The sequence below is a fragment of the Peromyscus eremicus genome, chromosome 7 (genome assembly GCF_949786415.1).
Source record: "Peromyscus eremicus chromosome 7, PerEre_H2_v1, whole genome shotgun sequence".
NCBI classification, from domain to species: domain Eukaryota; kingdom Metazoa; phylum Chordata; class Mammalia; order Rodentia; family Cricetidae; genus Peromyscus; species Peromyscus eremicus.
This window is the reverse complement of record NC_081422.1, coordinates 22716875-22741141: the sequence shown is the minus strand read 5'-3', so window position 1 is coordinate 22741141 and position 24267 is coordinate 22716875. Positions and strand designations below refer to the sequence as shown.

Genomic DNA, 24267 nt, shown 5'->3' with positions numbered 1-24267 from the left:
CCCAGTGTAATCTAGTTTCCTGGTGAGTTTGAGTTGATTTCTCTATTTCTTGCATCCAGAGCCAGTGGTTTCCAAAGCCTCTTCAGCAAGAGGGTCTTACACCTAGTTAGTGGCATGGCCTGTGTTGATTGGAGTGCCTCTGAGGCCTCTATGACCATTAACTCATAGGGAGGCCTCCATCAGATCATAGCAGCAAGTCTGTGGGGGCATTTTCTTGGTCAGTGATTGATGTGGGAGGGCCCAGCCCTTTGGGGGTGGTGCTACCCTTGTACAGGTGGTCCTGAGGCATGTAAGAAAAGCAGGCTGAACAAGCCATGAGGAACAAGCCAGTAAATAGCACTCCTCCATGGCTTCTGCTTCAGTTCCTGCCTTGACTTCCCTTAGTGATGGAATGTGAAATGAGTTGTAAGATGAAATAAACCCTTTCCTCCCCAAGTTGCTTTGGCCATAGGGTTTTATTACAGAAATGGAAACCCAACCTAAGACACTAAGTGCCATTTAAAAATAAAATATAAGCTAGAGAGATAATTGGGTCAATAAAGTGCTTGCCTTGAAAGCGTTGAGGAACTGAGTTAGGTCTCCAGAGTCATATAAAGGTGTATTTCCACTTTCAAAGCTCTTTCTTTATGTTCTTTTAGATCATGAGACACAAAGGTTTGCTGTAGGCACACATACCTGTTGGCCTTTGTGAACATTAACCCTGTCAGCACTGTAGCTACCCCAGTGCCTAGACAGCAGTTCTGGAGTTCTCCTGCGGCTGTGCAGTGTTTTCTACTGGCCTTCAGAAAGAGTAGCTCATGGGTATCCCAAACCAGATTATCTTCAGGTGTCTTGGTTCTACAGCCTTCCATAGAAGTAACAGCAGCTTGGGTATATTGTGCTTCTGCTTTCCATCACCTTTTATTCAACTCTTTAGACTCTTGCTAAAATGTGGGTGAATTCTTAGTAAATAAGGAATTGAACACACATCAGGATCATTGTGTACCATAAAGGAAATAGTGGATGGTCATGGCCAGCCACCTGCTAATGTAGAAGGAGTGAGAAAGCAAATGGTGTTCTAGAGAGATTCCATGTTGTCTCCAAGTGTTAGGTCCAAGACCTGTAATTCTGCAGTCTAATCTCTTTCTAGCTCACAGCACTGTCTCTAGCCACATAGTAAGCCAATATCCTGAGCCATCAGTAAACGTTTCTGTGGCAAAGCCCTCTTTGGGGGATGGTAACTTTTCTTAGAGGCTAGAAGCTGAAGGACAGCGTATTATAAGTGGTTTATCATCTCTGCGAGATTGGTTGGAAAATGTTGAGACCATGCAGGCAGCATATCTTGATTGATTCCATCAATTCTACAAACTTAGCTGCATGGAAATCATTATACTGATATCTTTCTCACTTCACTTAAGTCTGGTGTGAACTTCTCCATGTACTAGACACACAAAGCTAGATAAAAATACAGTAAGGTAGACTCTTAGTTGGCTAATCACCATGCCAGAGAGAGTTGCGGCCATTCTGAAGGGGAGACTTCAGGTCATGGGTTTTAACTGTGCTGTGACATCAAGATTGCCTTTACAGAACTTGATGCCTAAAGAAAAAGGAAAGGCAGGGTGGGTGGGAATGGTAGAGGCCTACCGTCTGTCTGAGAGATGGCAAAGCATCAATAAAGACGTGCTTGGAAAGCCTTTAGCACTCCAAGGGCTTTCTCTGGGACTGGGAAGGAATGTAGGCTTAAAGATTCTTCTCTTTCTCTTGGTTCCTTCCAGAGGCCACACCGAAAGGGAAGCATCACCTACTGTTTGTCTCTAAGAGACTGTTTAGGATGTATTTTCCCATGCCCGGTGTCTTGTGACAGTCATCCACATCTACATGGAAGGAAAAGCTGTGGCCTCCACCTAGTGTTTCTTGCTGTTATGGGGCTATAGAGTATCTGATTTTACTTTTGTTTTTCCCTTCAGGCTGCTTGATAGAGGCAGTGAATCTCAAATCCAGCAACCGAAACCCAGTGGTACATGAATTTGAAAGTAAGTACAAGGAAACACGGAGAGGGATGGGCCCCCTAGTGGACATTGGGTAGCTCTGCAGCCAACCCAACACCTTTTCCCCTATTGTGATTATTTAATTTAATTAATTTATTTATTTATACATTTATTTGTTTGAGATAGAATCTCACTGTGTAGCCCTGGCTGGTCTGGAATTAACTACAGAGACCAGGCTAGCCTGGGCCTCACAGAGATCTGCCTGCCTCTGCCTTCCAAGTGCTAGGGTTAAAAGTGTCCACTACCATACCCAATCTATTATCATTTTAAAAGATATATATTTTATTTGTGACTGTGTGTCTGTGCCCATGTTGGGGGGGATGCTGCAGAGGCCAGAAGGGGGCCTTATCGCTAGGAGCTAGAGTTACAGGTAGTTGTGTGCTGGAAATTGAACTCTCTGCAAGAGCAGTAAGTGCTTCTAACCACTGAGCCACCCCTCCAGCCTCTGCTCCCCTATGTGTAATGGTCAGGACTGTTCAGGATGGCTATTGTGTATGGGTAGACTAGCAGTGCACTCTGTGGTTTACATTGGCTGCCATCTGTTTCCTGCCTATCACTGTACCTACCCAACAAAGAAATCTCTTAGAATAGACTCAGTGTCTTTAAAGGAAGGTGTATTCCCTATAGTGAAATCTTCACTAATGCCTTTATTGTTTTTCTGGCAAAAAAAATCACCTTGAGACCTTGGAAAGATTAATCTTATATTTTTTTTCTCCCTTTGCCCATTAGGTGTGGAATTGTCTTGTATCATTACGGACTCACAGACAAATGACCCTAGAATTGAATGGAAGAAAATCCAAGATGGCCAAACCACATATGTGTATTTTGACAACAAGATTCAAGGTATGATCCCATCATCCTCTGTGCTACTTACTTCTCTTTTGTCCACAGGTCTTGGAATTTATTTATAGCTGAGATTTACCCCAGACTGCTAACATGCACCTGTAGTTAGGACTGTTCTGATTTTCTGAATTTATTCTTGTAGAAAATTTCAATTTTAGCATTGACATTTTGAGCCTCCCTGTACCTGTAAATGCCGCTTCAACAATATCAGCTCATTAGTAAGGACTTGGATCTCTGCACAATCTGCCTGTCTGAGAAATCACAGCAGATAGTTTCCTTAGCCTTGTTGTTATGGCCCATGACGGACAAAGTGTGAGCAAGTGACAGAGGGATCATCACAGCAGCATGGGGCCGCAGGTACTCACTGAGCGGCACTGTCCAGTGTGAAGTGCTGGGGTCTCTCTACATGGGCTGGCGGGACATTATCTGGGGGTGGGCCTAACATAAGCTGCCATGGGATGGCAAGGAGGAGGAGAATGAGGACCAGGCATCTGGGCAGTAGGCTGCAGAGTACTCAGGTACCAGACAAGATAGCAAGTGTAGTCTGGTGAGAGATGAGGTAGCAGGGAAGAATGCTACATGTGGACACACAGAAACCAGGAAGAGCTGCAGCCAGAAAGGGAGATGAGGAGGACATGAAGTGTACCAGCTGTCAGACAAGCCAGGGCAGTAGAGAATACCCACCAAAGGTGCTAGGAGAAGCGACATGCTCATACCCTTTGAAGATTCAAGTAAAAAGAGACTGGAGATGAGCACAACTCAGAGCAGGACCATATATATCATCAGATTCGCTTTGCAGTCTGGTGGATGGGGTTGCTCACAGTGGCTGAGCTGTGGCTCACAGACGTTGGAAGTGCAAGGGTAGAATTGCTCGGACTTGGCAGTGCTGAAGGGGGTAGTGGTGGAGTGATGAGAAGTTTAAGTGTTAAAGCTCTGAGGGGAAAGGGGTCCTGGCAGTTGGGAGCCAAGGGATACCACAAAGTCACACAACACAACAAACTTCCCACAAGGGACTTATTGGCAAAGACACAGAGGGAGAGAAGTAGCAGAGAATTGGGCAGGAGGCAGGCTTTATATAGGGATCCGTAGTGGGTGCAGCTTTCCAGGGTGGCCTGGGATTGGAGGGATTTTGTGGCTTGCCTTATCTTGGGGCAAGCTGGGATTGGAGGGATTCTGTGGCCTGATCTTGGGCTTTTTTCCCGTAGGGTGGGGCCTGGACACTCTCCTGCCTCGAGAGGCTGGAAATGGCCTGTTTAGGGCAGTTAGAGAAGTCTGGGGAGCAGGCTGTTAGCATGTCTGAGGGGCTTTACAGAGGTCACACAGAGTAGATGTTACTTTCCTTCTCACACTGAGGAAAGAAATGAATACGAGGTCCAGTTGGGCATGTTCCGTTCTAGGGAAGTTGTAGTCTTTGTGATTCGAGCTCTGCATGTTGTCAAGAGTTGTTTGCTCTTAAGAATAGTTTGAGGTTACAGCTGTAGCTCGGTGGTATAGTGCCTGCCTCGCATTCGCAAACCATGAATTCAGTCTCTAGACTGGGGGGGGGGGGGGGCGCAAAACCCAACAACGAAAAGGACTGTATGTGTAGCTCATATTAGCACCCTGTGGAGGTTCACAACTCCAGGGAGCTGACATCTTCTAGCCTCCACAGACAAAACACCCATACATAAAATATAAATAAGTAAATCTAAAAAAAGCCATACTTATTAAGAACATAAAAACCCAATGTATTTTTGGGGTCCTGGAGAGATGATTAAGAGTGTGTCCTGTTGCAGAGGAATTGAGCTCAGTTCCTAGCACCCACTCAAGGCAACCTGTAGCTCCCGCTCTGAGGTATTTGATATCCTCTTCTATATTCTGCAGACCCTGCACTCATACCTGCACATGCCCCCCCCCACACATATATGTAATAAAAGAATAAATCTTTAAGAGAAAATTCTTATTTCCCTAGAGCAGGGTTGGAGGTGGGCAGAATGATGGATCACTGATCTAGTTTGCACAAGGCCCTATGTTATCATTTGCATTACAAACAATAACAACTTTCTTATTATGGACCCTTAGCCATAGGAATGGCTACCATAAAGAGCATCTACCACTAAGAACCTGGTTGGAAGCTGGACTCTCCTTATGCCTTGGTGTAGGACTGTGTCCAAGCACCTATTAGATCTGTCCCCCTTGAAGTTACGTTCACAAAGGTATTGGAAATACCACCCTGTCCAATCCCAGAACCTTTCCATAGCCAAGAAAGAAAACCATGCCCGTGAACAGTCAGGACCCTTCCCTCACCTCTCAGCAGCCCTCTCTACTCTTTGTCTCTCTGGATCTTTTGTAGAGACTTCCTATAAAGGGAACATCAGTCTCTTGTTCTTGGCTTCTTTCACTTAGCACAGTACTGTCGGGACTCATCCACATATAACATGGGTCAGAACTTTGTTCCCTTTTGTGGCCGAATCAGTGTTCACTGTGTGGTTACTACATTGTTTTATCCATTCATCAGCTGATGTGTGTAGTTGGGCTGCTTGCACACGTTGGCTGTCAGTCAGTGTTCCCCACTCATGTCTGTGTGAGGACCAAGTAGACAGCCACTGGATCAATCACACGGTGCTGCATGGTGAGCCCTTGAAGAAACTGTCAGGCTGCTTTCCAAAGTCTGCATGCATGTCTGTGCACTAGATCTGTGTGTTGGGTGCACAGAGGTCAGAAGAGGGCATTGGATCTCCTGGAACTGGAGATGTGGATGGTTGTGAGCCACCATGTGGTTGCTGGGAACAAAACCTGGATCCTCTGCAAAAGTAATATAAATGTTCTTAACCACTGAGCCATCTACCCAACCCTGGCTTCATCAGTTTACATTCTCACTAGCTGTAGTCTTACCAACACTTGTGATCATCTGACCTTTGACCTTAGTAGTCTTAATAGAGGATATATATAAAGGTATCTCAGTGAAGTTTCATCTTCATGTGCATATTGGGCAGCTGTAGATTTTCTTGGGAGAAATATCTAATCAACCATTATGTTCACTTAAAAAACTTGTATATTATTGCAATATAAATTTATATAAACCAGAGACTAGTCTGATATGACATGGAGTTTCTACCATTCTGTAGATTGTCTGTTCACCTGCTTATGTCCTTTAAAGTACAAATGTTTTTAACTTTTGAAATCTAATATGACCCCAATTTTTTGTGCTTATGTCTTTGTTCAAAGCTATTACCTAACTCAAGGTCATGAAGATTATGCCTTCTGGAGAAATGGCTCAGTGGCTGGGAGTTCTGGCTGCTTTTGCAGAGGCCCTAGGTTTGATTCCCAGCACCCACATAGTGGCTTGCAGCCAGTTGTAACTCAGGGGATTTGATGCCCTCCCCCTGATTTCTGTGAACACCAGGCACACACCTGCTGTACAAACATACATGCAGGCAAAACACTCATACACATGAATTAAATAAATCTAAAAAAATTATGCTTTTTTTCCTCTTAAGACTTTTATAGTTTTTACTTTTTAAGACAGCACTTTGCTAATGTTGCCCAGGCTGGCCTGGAGCTTAATGTGTTGCCCAGGCTAACCTCAAACTCAAGTCCTGTAAGTTTATAGAGTTACAAATAAATGTTCTACTAAGCCTAACTCTCATTCAACATTTTTTTTCCAAGACAGGGTTTCTTTTTTGTAGCCCTGGCTGTCCTGGAACTCATTCTATAGATCAGCCTGGCTTCGAACGCACAGAGATCCACCTGCCTCTGCCTCCCGAGTGCCTCACCTGGCACCTCATTCAGCTCTTATATAGGTGTTTGTTGACTAGGGAGGGCAGCTAGTGTTCAGCTTTCCACAGCTTTTGCATGTGGATAGCCACACATCCTTTGTGGGTTTTGTTTTTTAATGTTTATTTGGTTTTCCTTTTAGTGGGGATTCTCTCGTGGAGATGATAAAGAGAAATAAAGTTACTGGATTTATCTTAAATAGCAGTTACTATTTTTGATGCTCAGGTTTTATATGGGAAGAAGTCAGTGGCCCAGTCCTCAGGAAAATCACTTCTTTCAGCTGGGGACAGAGCAGAAAGCAGTCTTTGTGCCCTACCATCAAGTCCAGCCCCACACTGTCTTCCAGTGGCTGGTAACTCGTGTCTTCTCTTTTATAGGGGACCTGCTAGGTCGTTCAGATGTGTTTGGAAAAACGTCATTAAGGATCTGGAATGTGACACGGAAGGACTCAGCCATCTATCGCTGTGAGGTCGTTGCTGTACATGACCGAAAAGAAGTTGATGAGATTACCATTGAGTTAATTGTGCAAGGTGGGAACCCGTTAATGTGAAGCACTTCCACTGGCCAGGCCTTACGAGTCCTTCGCTCTAGAATAAGAGACCGGCTCATGTTTGGATTTCATTCTTCAGAGCTGTATTGCTGGGCTATCTGCAGTTTGGAGAGGGGAGCTAGTGAGGCTGTCGAGAGTTGGGGTGGGAAGCCCGCAGGTAGAGCACCGGCTGTGTTCCTTACCAGCCGAGGGACCTGCCTTTGCATAGTCTCCTTTTCGGTTTACTCCTGAAGGTGGGAGAACTGGAAACCGGGATTGGACACTCGGGGTGGAATGAGCTCCAATAGCGGGCAGGGTGCAGGCAGCAAGCAGCCCGCAGATGGGCGTGGTCTTTGGAGCTGGTTTACTGCACTGGGTTTTGTTAGGAGGGGCTTGCGCTGACATTTAAACGCCAATGCCAACTCATATTTTGCCCGCAGTGAAGCCAGTGACCCCTGTCTGCAGAGTCCCGAAGGCTGTGCCCGTAGGCAAGATGGCGACACTGCTGTGCCAGGAGAGCGAGGGCTATCCCCGGCCTCACTACAGCTGGTACCGCAACGACGTGCCACTGCCCACAGACTCCAGAGCCAATCCCAGGTTCCACAATTCCTCCTTCCTTGTGAACTCAGAGACAGGCATGCTGGTAAGATCGCTTCTCAAGTGAGGACGCAGACCTTTTAAGGAGGGCCGGTGAGGCTGCTTTTCAAGGCAGAGGCAAAAACCCAGAACCTCAGGAACTCTACAGGAAAAGTGCTTGCTTTTCTATAAATAAGCGCTAAGGGTAAAACAAAAGGGCACCTGTGCATCTAGAAGAGACCAAGGGGCAAGTAAACAAATGGGTAGGCACTGTTAGAATCCTAGTTTGAATAATCAGCCCAACAGATAAATTATCATGGGAGGGAAATGTGATTACTGGGCAGATGTTTGTTATTAAGCAGTTATCAACACAATTGTATTGTGATTATAGTTAAGTCCTTATCATATAGAGGAGTGGGTCTCAACCTGGGGGTCACACGACCCTTTCACAGGGGTCACTGTCAGAAAACAGATACTTACATTACGATTCATAACTGTAGCAAAATTACAGTTATGAAGTAGCAGTGAAAATAACTTTATGGTTGGGGTCACCACAACATGAGTAATTGTATTAAAAGGGTCACAGCACTAGGAAGGTGAGAACCACTAATATAGAGATACATACTTATGGATAAAACATATCGGGAATTTGCTTCAGAATAACCTACTAGTAGTGGGAGGCCACATGGGCCAAAAAAAAAAAAAAGAGGCTTGGTCACTCACCAAAGGACATATGCTGGCTTTGAGGTACTTCCAGCAGGAGTTGTCTTGGTTTGTGAAGTTTCCAACTGCATGTAGTGATCAGGTGAATTGTAGTAGGATATTTGGTGTTGTCCAAGGAGCGTTATTAGGATCGCTTTGACTTCAGTGAAAGTGAAGCTGGATTCTTCTAGCTATTACACAGCTTTGCTCTCTCTGTATCCTGGAGAGAATTCCTTGTAGCAAGCTCTGAGGTGAGAATCACGCCTCAGGTGTCAGCCTTGGTGCCTGTCTGTTTGTCCTGTTGAGTGAAGTAATCCTTGTCGTTTCTGAACCAGGTTTTCAATGCTGTCCACAAGGATGACTCTGGGCAGTACTACTGCATTGCTTCCAATGATGCAGGCGCATCCAGGTGTGAGGGGCAGGACATGGAAGTCTGTGAGTCACTTGAAAAGATTACATTGAAGTCTGGGGAATGAATAGAACATTTAAAGTTGAATGCTAGACATCAGTTTAGCTAGCCCCTTGCCATGGGTCAGTTTTCCTCTGGAGCTGACAAAGGACCCCTCCAATCCAATGGAGCCTGAGGGGAGCATGAAAAAGAACATGATCCTCAAACCAACTTCCTGGGGGCCGTGGGTGTTGACAGCACAGCCATGGGACTTTCACAGGGTATAATAAACCATTTGGTAAATTAGAAGTGTCAAAACCCAGTTGTATGGGGAACCCTGATGGGCCTCTTAGGATCCAGTCAGTTGGAATAGCTATTTCTGCAGGAAACTCAAAGCCCCGTGCTTTTCCCTGTTCTGTGATGCCATCTCTAGGGAGTGGGCTCACGGGTCAGAAGGAAGTGGACAGGCTGAGTTGAGCCACATGGGGAGCTTCTCAGATTCTCATTTGTGGCCACCCCCAGAGCAGTGGCTTCCATAGGATCCAGGGACCACCCGGAACTGTTGGAAGTGTCTGTGTACATGTAGCATTCTGGTGTGTCTCACCCGTCGTTTGGGGAATTACTTTAGGTCATTTGCTGTTGAAGGTTTTCTGCATTCCTCAGGCATCTTTATTTACACAAAGGAAAAACTACTAGAGCCTCCTCCTGATCTTACAGGGACTCTCAGAGGGCCGAGGATAGGCAACCAGAGAAGTGAAAGGTCATTTGCCTTAACAGTTTTTATGTCTAAGATTTGAAGCTTTCTTCTCCCCAAGTAATCTACAGCAAAGGCAGGCTCTATAAATTAGGAAGGTGACTTTCCTTAGGGCTCCTGGTTCCTAATTCTACAGAAATATAGCCATTTCTTCATGAGTAATACTTACAAGATCTTAAAGTCTTTTCTACACTGGTAAACTTCTCAGTGGCTTTGAGTGTAACTGCATTTAAACCATCCATGTCCTATTATGTTTTCTGATCAGGGGTTATCATAGCCTGTGTCTTCTAAGCCAGAGAGATGCTAAGAGTCAGTTTTCTCTTCTGGATAGAGTAGGCATGAATGGACAGAGGGGTAAATGGTGTGGGGGTGGGGAGTAGGGGTTGGAAAGGTGACCTGACCTAACAAGGTCAAGGTCTTTTAATGGATCATACCATCTCTGCCCACAAACTTTCTGTAGATGATCTGAACATTGCTGGGATTATTGGCGGAGTCCTGGTTGTCCTTATTGTTCTTGTTCTGATCACAATGGCCATCTGCTGTGCATACAGACGCGGCTGCTTCATCAACAATAAACAAGATGGAGAAAGGTATGCCTGCCTTGTCTGAAGGTGAAATTCAGGCTTGCATTAACATAGGCACACCACTGACCTGCCCTCTTCTGTTTACAGTTATAAGAGTCCAGGGAAGCATGACGGAGTTAACTACATTCGGACAAATGAGGAGGTAAGAGAGCAGAAAACCCAGTGGTCTGGGCGTGTCCTGCCAGGAAACCCAGTAGATCTCAAGGTACGGGGAGTCACAGCGCACCCGAGCTCCTTGATAACTCCTTCCTTGTGGGTTCATTTACTACTGAGTGAGGCTTTCCTCTGCTTAGTTGCCCGGCTTCCTCTCTTGGGGACATGGTTTGACCAGTGTGTCTCCAACACCACCCAACAAAAGCCCCTGACTGGTTCTTTGTGCTGCCTTTGCAGGGTGACTTCAGACACAAATCGTCCTTTGTTATCTGAGACCTGACCGCTGGGAGAGCACTTGCAAATACCTCTATGGGAGACTGGCCAAGGGCTGCTGGGAGCTCAGGGCGCCTGGACAGAGCTACCATGCAGAAGCCTTTTGTTTGGGCCAAAGTTGATTCCTTCCTTGCTCTTTAACAAGCCACATGAAATAAAAGAAACCCTCCTGGAGATGGGCCTAGTAACCTAGACCTTTGCTAGCCCGACCCCCTGACGGGGGTTAGGATGATCTTCAAGGCCTTTCCGTCATCAGTTCTCTTGTTCTGGACTGGTTTTGCCCCGGGTGTTTAGCAGCCAGGACAGCACTGGCTGTGAGAAGCTGAGGGCTGGGCTGCAGCGGCAGCTGTGTGAGCACGCCCCTGACGTGCCCACGAAGGTTTTCAGGCAGTGCCTTGCTCCCTGGACCCCGACCCACCGTGTTGCCTCTGTTGACTGGCCCGTAGTTTCATGTCCCTCCTGGAGAATCTGTCTGGATCAGCATTTTATAAAAACCCAAACCAGAAAGGTAAAATTGCTTGCTGAAGAGAGAGAGATCTTACCCAGAGAACTCTTGTTCCCAAGAGCTGCCAGGATTTAGAACCTGTCTTAAGCTAAGTCTGAAATGGTACTGAAGTCCGCTTTTCTATTGATTTTGCTTATTTTATAAAATTTTAACATTCTAAATTTTTGCTAAAGATGTATTTTGATTATTGAAGATTTCTATATAAACTGTAAATATATTGCCACACAGTGTTTCAAAACGTATTTTTTTAAGAGTTCAACTTACGGTTAGAAGGCTTGGGCTACTAGTGTTCAATACCAGTAATAAAGTCTTTTAAGGAATTCTCTTAAGGAGGCTGGCTGAACATTCCTTTGTTGACAAAAAGTTTTAGCATTTTTCATAAGAAAACTTACTGTCTTACCACTGTTGCTTAGGAAACCATTAAAGGATTCCAACCGAGTCATGTTTCTATCTTTTTGCATTAAGAAACCCTGGGGTCTCCTGGGCTAGCTTTGAATGGCCTCTTCCTTGAGATTTCCTTCTCCCACACAGGTACCGTGCAGACCAAGTTGGATGGTTCCTGGGGTTAGTTAAGTCACTGTTCATGGTCACTAACTTATGTGGGATGCAACCTCCCCTTACAGCCTGCCTAGCCCCGACCTCAGTTCTGCTCCGATTCAAATGTTCACTGATGGTATGCTGGGCCGTGCAATGCTTGCTGGTCGTAGGTGGGAAGCTGAGGAAGGCTGGTGACCAGTGGCATCCCAGTCTTTGGGTGCTGTGGCACAACTCCAGTCTGTTTTGGATAGGTCATAAGACAAAGCCAGTGTACTTGCTTTTAAAATTCATTTTAATTATTTGTTTAGTTGTTAAGTGCATCTAAGGCCAAAGGCAATTTGAAACTGAACCTGGACTCCAGTAACATTTAAAAAAGCTTCTGCTGTTCCTCTGTGTCGTGATAAAAGTGTCTCAGCACTGCAGGCTGTCTCCTCCATGACAAGCCGTTGTGTCCAGCTCTTTGAAGACTATCAGAAAGTACAGCCAGGGTACAAAGCCTGAGGGCGAGCAAAGGAAAATGCCTGACCAAAAGCAGTTTTCTAATTTTTATTTTAAATCTTTTATCTACCTGAGACACTGCTCATTTTATGGGACATTAGAAACACCATTCAAAAGCCTTTATTCTTTAGGAACAGACGTTCTTGGTCTCAAACACTTTACCATGCTAGACTCATGATGTAAAGTGGTTTGAAGCCAGGAGCGTCTAAAGGAGTTCCTAATCCTACCTTGCACCCAAAAGGTTTTTATGGAGAAGCTAGCCACTTTGTGATCTTAATATTTTCTTATACGTCTACAGTCTTTTTTTCCCCTTCTCTTCCTTTTTTTACTGAACACTTGAAGCACACTGGTTCTTTCTTACGTGGAAGGCTGTGTGCTAAGACACCAGCAAGAGCAGCAGGGCAGCAATTCTGTGGCTGCCCAGTGGAGCCTGGTTCCTCTACCTCTGCATCTTGGATAGTTCACCCCTCCTCTACCTCTGTCTTTCTCTTGGTAGAGCAGGAGAGCTTCCACGCTGATGGGGTGGGAGAGTAACACACTGGCCTCCAGTGGCTGTCAGCGGTAGGGTGGTCGTGTTGCTCCCTCTTTTACTCTTATGTCCTAAAGCCTTCTTTCACAGTGCCATGGGAACTAAGTCTGACAGGACAACATGTGAGCCTGGAAAGCAGACATGGCCCGAAGGAGCTCACTTCCCAGTAGGATGTGAATGTGACTGAAGAAAGCCAAAAGAGGCTGCTTTCTGGCTATTGATGTTGAAGCTATTCATACATGTTACAGACTGAAACTAACACAACGGCAATTGGTTATTTGTTAAAACTCACTCACTTATAAAAACTTTTAAAAAACCAAACGAAACCACTTCTTTCTTTGTATTAGTTGACCCTGTAGTCTTAGCATTTGGTTAGGCACATACTCCGCAAAGGCCCCATCACAATAAGGAAATCGGCACCTGTACTCAGCCAAGTGTTCACTCGAGAGCAGCTAGACACTTATCCCACCAACTGTCAGAGCTTCTTGATGGCGGAATATAGCAGTTCTCCATCCCCGGATCTAGCTACCACATGCACACTACAAACAGTAATTCTGGTGCCAGAGAGTAGTTCAGTACTAGAGGGCTTGCCTGGTCCTGGTTAGCATGGGGTGGGAGGAGGGTGGCACTAGCCAGGTATGGCAGAACATGCCTGTAGTCCTTGCCACTCAGGAGGCTGAAACAAGAGAAGGATGAGTCCAGTTCAACATGCTGAGCAATACAGCGAGACTCATGTCTCCAAAAGAGCAGAACATTCATTTCCATCTCTCCAGATTCCTGAAAAAGTACCAACACAAGAGACACAAGTCATGCCCAACTGTGGAGCAGTCCTTAGCAGTGTCACATATCAGTACCACCACCACTCTAAGGGTCAAGAAGCCCTTTTATAATCCATAAGCAGGATTATACCGAGAGTACTACTGGGATGTCTGTTGTTAGGGAAACAGAAAGTTTCCTTTTTATGGGAACAAAGGCAGGTGGGCAGATGAACCATAATGGGAAAGAGTTGATCTTATTAGGTATTTGTAAGGCCTTGATGCAATGTTAAGAAGACTACCAATAAAGCCCTATCCCAAAAGCCAGAAAAATTATACTAAATGCTAAGAGGTTATATTTATATTTGACCTTTATTACTTCATTTTAGTAAGACTGTACACCTCTTTTAATAAAATCTGCAATTATAAATAATAGAAAAATATTTCAGTCAAAATTTTGCCATTAGCCAAGGGGAAATATCTATCATAACGACTTCAGAGAAACTATAGACACTTGAGTCATATAGAAGAAAGCTGCTTTCAAAATTGTGTTCCTTAAAGACCAGATTGTCACTTACCACAGAAGGTTTGACACTCAAAATACAACGTCACAATATTAAATAGCTTAATGTTATTGTAAAAAAGTCATCTTTCTATATATTTACAAATCTCAACTGCAGTAACATAAAGACATATGGAAGGTTGGTTAGCCATACACAAGTTGAACAAAGCCATGTTGGTATCCTATGAAAGCACTTGGCGCTGTACAGGCAGGTCTCTCCACATGCAGACCACGCCACACCATCCTTTCCCCTTCCACGCGGTAATGGTAAATGCCCCTGCAGGGCTCTGCCTTCAGTTATTGCTGACACACACTGTTTCAGTTGGCTGTCTTCAGGGGGGTCTTGCGGAGGGACCTCCTGCTAGATCTTGGGCTGCCCTTGTTTCTGGCTAGAGACTTGACATTCCACTGTGGTGACTGTGGAGGCCTGGAGAAGAAAATGTACAGTCAATGAAAAGAAAAAGCTCTAGAAAAATACCCACCCAAGAAAACTTACGATTTATCCGGTAGCGATAAACATAAGATGTCATTTCCTTGATCTTGAGCTTCGACTGTCTCTGAAAAGGAGTCAAACACAAAGAAATTTAGTTTCTTCCAGAACACCAGAGGCACTGGATGACCTGATAGAGAAAACCCAGAACTTACCTTTGGTAAAATGCAGAGTTGCTGGTGTCCCTATGTAACTGACCCCTGCTCCAAATGTGACTTCATTGATGGACTCTGGATAACGGGGAAACGGTGTTTGTAAGAATTCAGTGATACACAGACATCAAATGCAGGGAGCTCAGTGACTTAGCCATCGACTTCTCTCTACTCTGGTTTTCATTCCTCGCCTCTACCTCACACACAAGTGGCAGCCACTCATCAAGAGCTTCCGTCTGCTTCAGGACTGTACCCAGACTGAGACACCCTCAGTCTCTATCTGCTGACTTCCTCTTTCCACCAGGGCCTTCATTCTTCACACCCCTGCAGCTCCTCCTCCCGGCTCCTATCTTCCTTCAGGGACGGCCCAGATGGAGGTGACCCTCAGCTTCCCTCCTGCTTCTCTCTCTCCATTTCCTATGTTTCTCACCTCTATTTCCTAAGGAGATGTCAAAGCACATTGCTTTTGCCCCATGGCGTTTCTTCCTTGTTCCAATACATTGGAAGGATTGCTATGTGGTCCTCTAAAGCTTTAACTGGCCAGCACCCCAGGCTACATCTCCACACGGAGTCAGTGACCACCCTGTCCACTCTCTTCTTCCTTGTTCCTGTCCTTGCTCACCACACATATCTCAGTCCGACACGCCCCATACACTTGATCTTTCATGGTGCGTGCCTGACCTTGAAGGCCTCCTCAGCCTCTAGCTCACACTTAGAAACACGAAGTAGACTTGGATTGTGTTCTGGCTCTTTCACCAGCAGAAATTCAAGTCATTCATAGTCAGTTTATATGAGATGTAAAGTGTTTTTTTGTTTTGTTTTTTCAAGACAGGGTTTCTCTGTGTAGTTTTTGGTGCCTGTCCTGGATCTTGCTTTGTAGACCAGGTTGGCCTCAAACTCACAGAGATCTGCCTGGCTCTGCCTCCCCAGTGCTGGGATTAGAGGTGTGCACCTCCACTGCCTGGTGAGATGTCAAGTGTTTTAACACAGTATCTGGTACAAGTTAAGTGCCAAAGAAATAATTTATTAGCTATAATTCCTGTTACTGGAGTCATGCTGATTTAAAGAACAGGTAAAGTTAGTGTCCTGGTTAGGTATCTTGATGGGGCTCTGTCTATCAAAGAAAACCTAAAATCTACCAGTTTGAGCTAGCCCCAAGCTAACTTTATAAACTCAGAAACTTGGTGCAATCTACATGTGTCCCTTGGGCATGTGGATGACCTTTCTTCAGCAGGCCCTAGCCTGTCTGTCACCTCTACCTACCCATGACACATTGCCCCATCCCTGAGTCCTACAGCTATAGTCTTGGTGCCCTGTGTACCAGCCTAAGCTGTTAAAAACTAAGAGGGAGCAGGCCTGGGTCCACATGCTGCATTCCTATGGGCACGTGTGAGGCTTGCTCCAGAGCTCACATTTCCCACATTCTCTCATCTGGTAAGGAGCATACAGTGAACCTTCATGGATGGAAACATGCTAACATCCACTGCAGTGCTGTGCCACTGACGGCTACTCCAGCCCTGCTAACACACTGGCAGAGAATCCCATCTCTTGCTACTACCATCAAGCAGTACAGGGCTGCTTGTTTCTGTCCTGGGAAGGTCTACCTGCACTGTCAAAGGAATCATGTGTACACCCCACCCCACCCACCCCTGCCTCACACACTGACTCTCCCAGCTGGAAGCCTATATGCATCCTGGGTGGCTCACACAGCTCTGGTGCACACTGCTCAGAATCAAAGGCGGAATGAGATCGCAGGAAAACAATTCCATTCACAGTGGCCAAAAACAGAACCTAGGAACGTCTAATGAAATGGGGTGGGGGTGGGGCGGCAGGGGAGAGACACACCTCTACAATGATATCTATAAAATGCTGAAGGAAGAAAGACTTCCTGTGTGCAATAAAGAGATGGCTAGCTCAGCTATTAAAGGGCTAGATTCACAACCAAAGATAGGATTTCCCGTGTTTATGGATCACGAGAATTCACATCATGAAAATGGATAAATACAGATTCAATGACTATCAAAATTCCATTGATAGTTACAGAAATGGGAAAAAACAATTCTAAAATTCACACAGAAGCACAAAAGACCCCTAAAGAGCCAAAGCAGAGCTCAAGCAGAGAGAGCAACACTGGAGTAGCGACAATACCTGATTCATGCTACCTAGACCCAGTGCAGTGGCAGGGCTGTCACAGCTCGGGGACACCAACCTAGACAGCTGGAGCCACTTGATTTTCAACAAAGGTGCCTTAAAATGAAGGGAAATCCCCATCTCTTCAACAGTAAACAGCACAAGGAAACCAGGCTCTACCAACAGAACAGTAAAACGAAATCCTTTTCACGCTTGGCAAAAACCATCTGGAAATGGGTCAAAGGCCTCAATGTAAGACTTTTAAATGCTAGAGGCAACATGGGAAAACGTTCAAGATACAATCATGGGCAATGCCTTTCTGAATAGACTTCCAGGAACCCAAGAAATGACAGCAAGACCTAAGAAATGGGATTCATCAACTCAATCTCAAAGCTCTACCCAGCAAAGGAAACAACAGAGCGAAGGGACAACCTATGGAGCAGGCAAAACCTTTGCTGTTCCTCTGGTGAAGTTAACAGCCACAGTATCAGAATTGAATAATTCCGAAGAACAAAATCCAGCGGGTAAGTAGGCACATTAATCCAACGAGTTCTCAAAGTACATGTGGCCAGTAGATACCCGGAAAGAATGTGCTGTATCCCCAGCCACCGGGGAAATGTGAATCGTAACTGAAATGAGACCAGATACCAACCTCATCAGAATGGATGGTTACCGTCAAGAAAAGGGCTGGGTAGGATGCCAGGTCAGGGTGGGATTTATAAATCATGCTGAAAGCATCAGTGCATGGTTTGAAAATTCTCCCAGCATTCCTTCCTGGTTCAAAATATAGATGGGCAGAAACTGCACCAGCAGCCAGAGAAAGAACAAGCAGTGTCCTGACCCGGTGACACCCAAGTTTGATTTCCCATCAAAGCTGAGTCCACACATGCAAACTAGAGCAGCATTAGTGCACCATGCCAGATTTCACTGCTAAGCAACACAGGCTGCCAGGAAACCAACTCAAGATTGACATCAGGGACTCATGGGATACACAGAGCTGAAATGAGGTACATGTGCTCTGCTTCTATAGCATATGGTACCTTACTGCCAGAATAGAAGCATTTTGTTCCCCTGAGCCAGAACACTGAACATAAAAACTTCTCTCTGTAAGAGGAGGACAGTTTTGCATATCTAACGTCATACCTGCTGGTACCCAACAAGTCAAAATTACTGTCTTAATGTCAAAAACTGCCACGATCTAGTTGTTACCTAAGGAAAAGTATGGCAGGAATTCTGATCATTAGTAATCTCCTTTAAAAGAGGCTCCTGCATGACAATGACCTATAACCTCTTATGTATTTTAAGACACCACAGCACCATAAATTAACAGAATGGCAAGTAGCCAGAATCCAGGAGGTATGCCGGGAAAGTACATGGGCTGAAGGCATGAATGTCTCATCACTGCCGCACAGAATGGAAGCTCTGTTCTCATCTCGCTGTCACAGAAACCAAGCTGAGAGACAGGCCTAGAGGGGCACAGAGGTCACAATATGGGGTTTTGAACAGGTCTCTATTATGTATCCCAGGGCTCTGTGGCTGGCCTCATAGAGGCAGGAGTAAAGCAGCTTCCCAAAACCAGCAAGGACAGACAGGATGAAGTATGGGATGCAGTGGAGAGGTCTGAGGCCTCTAGTCAGAATGAAGAGCCAGCAAAGGGGCATTCTGGCTGGGGACTTGGAGTTGCGGGCCTCAGGCAATCGAGAGTGGCTTGACACAGGCACCCTGGCATGCACAGCCGGGGCAAGGGAAGGAGGGCACACCGAGCAGGCTCTCAGGAACCAGAGTGTGCACGGCAGGCAGCGGTGGTCTCCATAGGACCAGCTGAACACCACCAATCTTAAAATGTGGAAATTGGAAATGACCTAAAATCTGAATGATTTCAGTGCAACACAAAGTCAAAGTGGAAAATAAATGACCTCACATGATGGTAACAGTCAAAACTCAGGCACACTAGACGTATTATATAAAACCAGTCCAGGCTATACGTTTGGGGTATATATGAGACATACATGAATTGTGTGTTTAAACTTGGGTCCCATTCCATAGATATCTCATTAAATATATGCAAATATTCCAAAATCTTGGAATTGGAAGTTTCAAGATATCTGAAATTGTAAACACTTCAGATGCCAAGCACTTTAGGTAAGGGTCTTCTACCTGGATAATAATTCTCTCGAAGTAAGAGTTTTCATTAGGTTTGGGAGAATAAGAAGCTAACTGTTCTGACTTAGGACATCAGGGACACACACACAATAGGAAGTGAGGAGACACACAGACTCTTGGTATAGATGGAGTGTGAACCAGCAGTCTTGGTGTGCACCAGGCAGAGCCCCAGAGCACACAAGGTACATGCAGTACCAACCTCTGACCACAGCCCAGAGCAAATCAGACAGCACCTCCCAATACTCCCAGAGCAGCAGAGGGCTACCTCCGTAATGTCACTTTTGGGCTGTGACCTGACCTATCGTCCCTTGGTTCGCAGTGATTGCCCAGAATCCCCCTCAGGTTGTTGTGATGTTTAACTGAGCTAATGAATGCAGCACTGGGCTGAGTGCTTACAGTTCAGTAAATCCTCCATCCAGTAAGGGCAATCGCCATGAAACACGCAGTTTGGACAGTAACGCAGTGAGCATCAACGCCAATTACAAGGACTATCTTATAATGGAAGTTTTACCACTGGTGTTACTATGACAACTGTAGGGAAGGACCGAAAAATTATCCTCTTCCAATTAGTTACTTACTCTCTGGGGTGCTGATTGCCCGTTTAGTTACATGTCTGACAGCTCTATCGGACTCTTGCTCCATGCTTAAGGAAGCTGCTAAGACAGAAGAGAAAAATCTATCAGTGCAAAATCCCAAAGCAGCATCATACAGAAAAAGAAAACGAACTACATGTGAAAAGTTAAAATTCCCTACGTTTCAAGTGACATTCAAACAGGCCACGGAAATTACAAAAGCAATGCAAAATAAATGTTAAGGCTCCAGTGTCCACACTCAAACCAATCAAGGAAGTAGAAAGCAAAATCATACTATTTTTACATTTTTGACAGTTTGGCAAAATACCAGTATTATTTTTGCATATGTATGTTTAAATTATTTATTATTGTTATTATTTTGGAGATAAAGTCTCACTCTGTAGCCCAGGTTGGCCTGAAAATCATGGCAGTCCTCCTGCCCCATCCTCCTAAGTACTAGATTATAGGTGCAGACCACCAAACCCAGCCTGAGGATTTTAAAGATTTTGTTCTTTGCCTCTGGAAATAATTTCGAATATAAGACTATTTACAAGGACATTTTACTGTGTCATTTACATAAAAAATTGAAAGAGTAGGGCAGCAACTGAAGGCCCAGGACTTCCAGTTTAAGATGGAATGCTATAAAGCCACTAGACAAGAGTTCAGAAACGCTCATGGAGGCAGCTTCACTGTGTGTCTTACAGGTGTGTAGATGAAGCAAGTTATAAAGCAACACACGGTAAGAACCCATTCATAAATAAAGCACATGTATGTTAGCAGAGGTGGCTTTATTAACACCACATTTTCAAAATCCCTTAGAACAGGAAATGTGCTCAATCTTAATCCTAATCTCCAATTAATGCTATTCAAGGACAACAGAAAACATTTTAAGCTGGGCGGTGGTGGCACACACCTTTAATCCCAGCACTTGAGAGGCAAAGGCAGGTGGATCTCTGTGAGTTCGAGGCCAGCCTGGTCTACAGAGTGAGTTCCAGGACAACCAGGACTACACAGAGAAACCCTGTCTTGGGGGTGAGGTGGAGGTTGAACTAAAGAGAAGATTTTAAGAGGAATGAGACATATGATCGCTTTTTGAGCTGCGCTCAGTCTATCTGGTGCCAACCTTAAGGCTTACCATGGCTCTGGGGTTTTTCTGGGCTTCCAGACTCTACACTGAAAGGCAGTGCCCCTAAGCTTCGACTGTGATTCCTGCTCTTCGATGCTACAGCTTTCTTGACTGAATTCAGGATTGCGATGGTACTCAGGGACATGGACCTAGGGAGACAAGATCCCAGACACTGACTCCGAGTGCAGACCACCATGGAGGCATCAGTTCCCACCCACCTCCTTTCGGATAGACTGTTCACCACCCTCCTTCCAGTCTCTCAGGGAAGCATGTGGTATGATGAGACAGTTCAGGTTGAGCCTGGGGGGAATGAAGAGATGGCTATGAAAATACCATGAGAGACGCAGGCCGCTGCCGTCTCAGGGGGCTCCCTACCTGGCATTGGGCATCATCTTCAGAGGCCCATTTTCAGATATGGGAGACAAAGTTGGTGTGAAGCTGGACCCAGGTGCTGAAGTCCGGCTGTTGGCCGAAGACACATTAACGTTTTCCTGGTCAGCAGCAGCAGGTACAGCTTGTAAGTCAGGAGCACCCTATTCCAGGAGTGAACAAGAATATCATCATGGGCTACGAGAAGTGCCCAGGCAATCCACTTTCACCCTGGACAAGGGCAACTACAACCTTCCCTTTAAAACGGAACTATCAGCAAATGGCCTCACACAGATGCTGCGGCAGGCAGGTCTGTCTTTCTTTTAATACAGCATATCTGCTTGGACTCCTTAGGCAGAGGAATGTGAGCAAAAGCTACACCCAGAAATGCCCTCCCAGACAGTAAGCTCTGCCGCGCAGAGTCAATGCAGAAGACATGGAGAGACGGAGGTGGAGGTGGCTCCAGAAATCAGAGGTCACGTACGTGTGCTCTGCCAGGGGACCTACTGCAGCTCACATTCATGATTACCACAGCTTTCCAGGCAACGTCCCCTGACAGGGCCTGGAGAAAGAACCCTTGAGCTACTGGTGTGTCTGTCACAGGTAACACATTGGCCAGCAAGGAACAAGGCCAAAGCTCAGCTCCAGTCTCGGGTTACAGCTAGAATTTTGAGGAATGCAAGGAAAAATGACGGCCAACAGCAGACTAGAGAGCTGGGGAGCCTAAGGTGGCCTCTCCTACCTGCACGGCCTGCGCTCTGTCACCGCCTTCGGCCACTCTGCTCACATCGGCATGTTCGGTCAGAGCCTGCTCCTGGGCCAACTGTTCATTGTACTTCTTCATGTCATACTCAAGTTCAGAGGCCAGTTGTTTGTCAACCGCGAAGAAATCTTTGATTTCATCTCGGTAGTCCTGCATCACCTCCTGAAACAGATCCAGAGCATCCTTTAGTACCTTTCTGATCGAACAGTGAGGTCTTCTCTGGTGTGGTGCAGGGCAGGTGAGACCAGAGGATCCTGAGTTCCAGTCGAGCTCAAGCTACACAGTAAACCTTATCTCCACAGCAGCAATAAACTATCAGCACCCCATTACACCAATTGATAGGTTCCTAAGCACAAGGGCATTTCCTGAGGAAACACTGACCGCCTAAGCAGGTGACCATGATGTGGGTCATTAGTTAATAGCTGCTAAATTAAAGAAGAAAATGTGCCATTTCTTTTTGAATTTTTTTTGGTCAAAGGCATGAGGTCTTGCTTAGGTCTGTTCTGCAGGCAAACACATTCCAGCTTTCCTAGGGCACCTTCTCATGGTCCCCTGCTTTACAGACAGCCCAGGAACAGGAGTTGCTTCAAGGTAACACCCCATCCCTGTGTGTGTGATCCTGCCAAAGGCCCATGACTTCCTGCCCATAAAAGCAAACACCCAACATCAAGCCTGCCGACCAATTTCCATCTCTTCCTTACAAGATGGACTAGGAGAGTGTCCTGTCCTCAGCTTTGGTTAAAAAGATTTTCAGATTGAACTTATTCCCAAGGAAGGGTATAGGGGTTCAGAACAGGAACGTGTGCTTTAAAAACTCAGCTGCCTGAGAACCAGGAGCAACCTCAGCAGTGCCTCTGGCCAAACGCTTCAGTACCTCAAAGTCCTCGGCAGTCACAGGCCAGCCTGGCGGTATGTTTCTACACAGACTAGGTTTCCTAGCATTCTGAGTTCTTCTCATCCACTGTCTAGACTAAACAATGAGCCTGCAGTGGGGCTGGGGAGGAAAAGCTCACAGGGCAAGCTCCTCATTTACCCTGAGGTAGTTCATGAGTTCCCGCAAAGCAGGGATCTTGTTTTTCTCCAGCACAGTCTTCAGGGAGGTGATGATTGGAATAATATTCTCTATGAAATTCTTCTTTTGAACCTGCAGGAACACAACAAAAGCATGCTTTAGACACACACACACATCTGAAAAATAACTTTTCCTTGGTCCACTTCTCTAAGTACACCAAACCTAGCAGACTGCAGAGGCCTGTCTGCCATTTGACCAGGATACTGGGAATGAAGAGGGTCTATGTCCAGCTTGTTCTCAGACTGTAAGCGGCGCCACAGTACATGCAGGCTTGTACAGCAGAATGCATATTAACACTACTTACATGTTCTAAGTGAGAACAAGGAGTAAGAAATACGATGAGGAACTTGACAAAAAGTTCCAATCTCCACGCAACCCTGATGGAACCTTGGCCCTGGCTCTAACCTACACCCTTCCTTTTGAAAGGTAATCTGTTCATGCTGACTTCCAAAGAGACAGATTATAATCTTGTGTGTAAAAAGGCAATGATCTCTGGTTGGGTAAGCATTAAGATGGCCAGTTCTGTTTGTTTGTTTTGTGTGTACCTTTCTATATGCATATGTAACTCTGTGATGTGCTAGCGTGGTGGTCTGGGCTGCAGAGCATCTGCACTTAGGAGCCTGAGGATGGAAGCTCAAGAGTTTGAGACCAACCTGAGCCACACAGTAAGATGACTTTTAAAAACAAACAAACAAACAAACAAACAAACAGTATGTGATTTAAATAATCAGTAACCGAGAGCCTGTGCATTAAATCTTAGAATTAAAGATAATTCACTATATTACCCCACACATGTAAGATTTCTCTTTCTGATGCTAACATGTAATCTATCTTTCATTTACAGCTAACAGTGTTTCTTGCATGTACACCACTCATTCCTGAAGCTTTGGGTCAGAGTCCATGAAACAGGGTAACAAGAAGAGGAATACACAAGCTGGTAAACGAACATGCATCTGAACATACGGTAAGTTTGGGAACTTCCTTAAATGTGGTCTAAATGCAGTCGACAAGTATTGTCAAGCATACTCTCTGTGTTCATATCGCTTCCAAACCAGTGTGTGTTGTGACAAATGGCAGGAGATGGCGACTGCAGGAGACAGGGAACTGATGTAGAGGAAGGAAACCTGGGGAAGATGAGCAGGCAAGAATGTGCACCGGAGGATTCTTTCCGATGATGCTTTACATGTGTGGGGATTAGGATGGACCAACGGCAGTTTGTGTGGATACAGAAGAACCAGTGCCAAAGGCATGGAACAGAACACATCTGAGGTTCTGAGAGAGGGAAGGAACAAGGTGAGGGCAGGCAGTTTTCCATGTCTTTGAGAATCCAGATTTTATCCAGAAGGTGACAGGATACCACCAAGGTAGCTTAAAATTATATAATATCTGATACATTTACGGATTTTTAAAAAGTAAGTATTTATTTTGTGTATGTATGTGTGCCTGAGTTCATGTGTGT

General features: G+C 45.5%; 2 protein-coding genes across 2 annotated transcripts in view; one reads left to right on the top strand and one right to left on the bottom strand.

Annotated features, from left to right (window-relative positions):
- Jam3 (junctional adhesion molecule 3) overlaps positions 1-11528 on the top strand; it is a 56830-nt gene extending 45302 nt beyond the window's left edge. The window contains exons 2-9 of the mRNA XM_059267543.1: positions 1947-2012; positions 2757-2870; positions 7004-7156; positions 7596-7798; positions 8769-8868; positions 10036-10165; positions 10247-10301; positions 10550-11528. Of these exons, the coding sequence (XP_059123526.1) occupies positions 1947-2012; positions 2757-2870; positions 7004-7156; positions 7596-7798; positions 8769-8868; positions 10036-10165; positions 10247-10301; positions 10550-10585 (857 nt within the window). The 3' untranslated portion in view covers positions 10586-11528. The remainder of the gene's footprint in view (positions 1-1946; positions 2013-2756; positions 2871-7003; positions 7157-7595; positions 7799-8768; positions 8869-10035; positions 10166-10246; positions 10302-10549) is intronic.
- Positions 11529-13762: 2234 nt separating this feature from the next.
- The window catches only part of Ncapd3 (non-SMC condensin II complex subunit D3), a 75447-nt gene continuing 64942 nt past the window's right edge, over positions 13763-24267 (bottom strand). Inside the window, exons 28-35 of the mRNA XM_059267544.1 lie at positions 22770-22880; positions 21716-21898; positions 20980-21137; positions 20614-20753; positions 19485-19562; positions 14617-14691; positions 14468-14528; positions 13763-14398 (exon numbers count right to left, since the gene is read on the bottom strand). Coding sequence (XP_059123527.1) covers positions 14290-14398; positions 14468-14528; positions 14617-14691; positions 19485-19562; positions 20614-20753; positions 20980-21137; positions 21716-21898; positions 22770-22880 — 915 coding nt within the window. The 3' untranslated portion in view covers positions 13763-14289. The remainder of the gene's footprint in view (positions 14399-14467; positions 14529-14616; positions 14692-19484; positions 19563-20613; positions 20754-20979; positions 21138-21715; positions 21899-22769; positions 22881-24267) is intronic.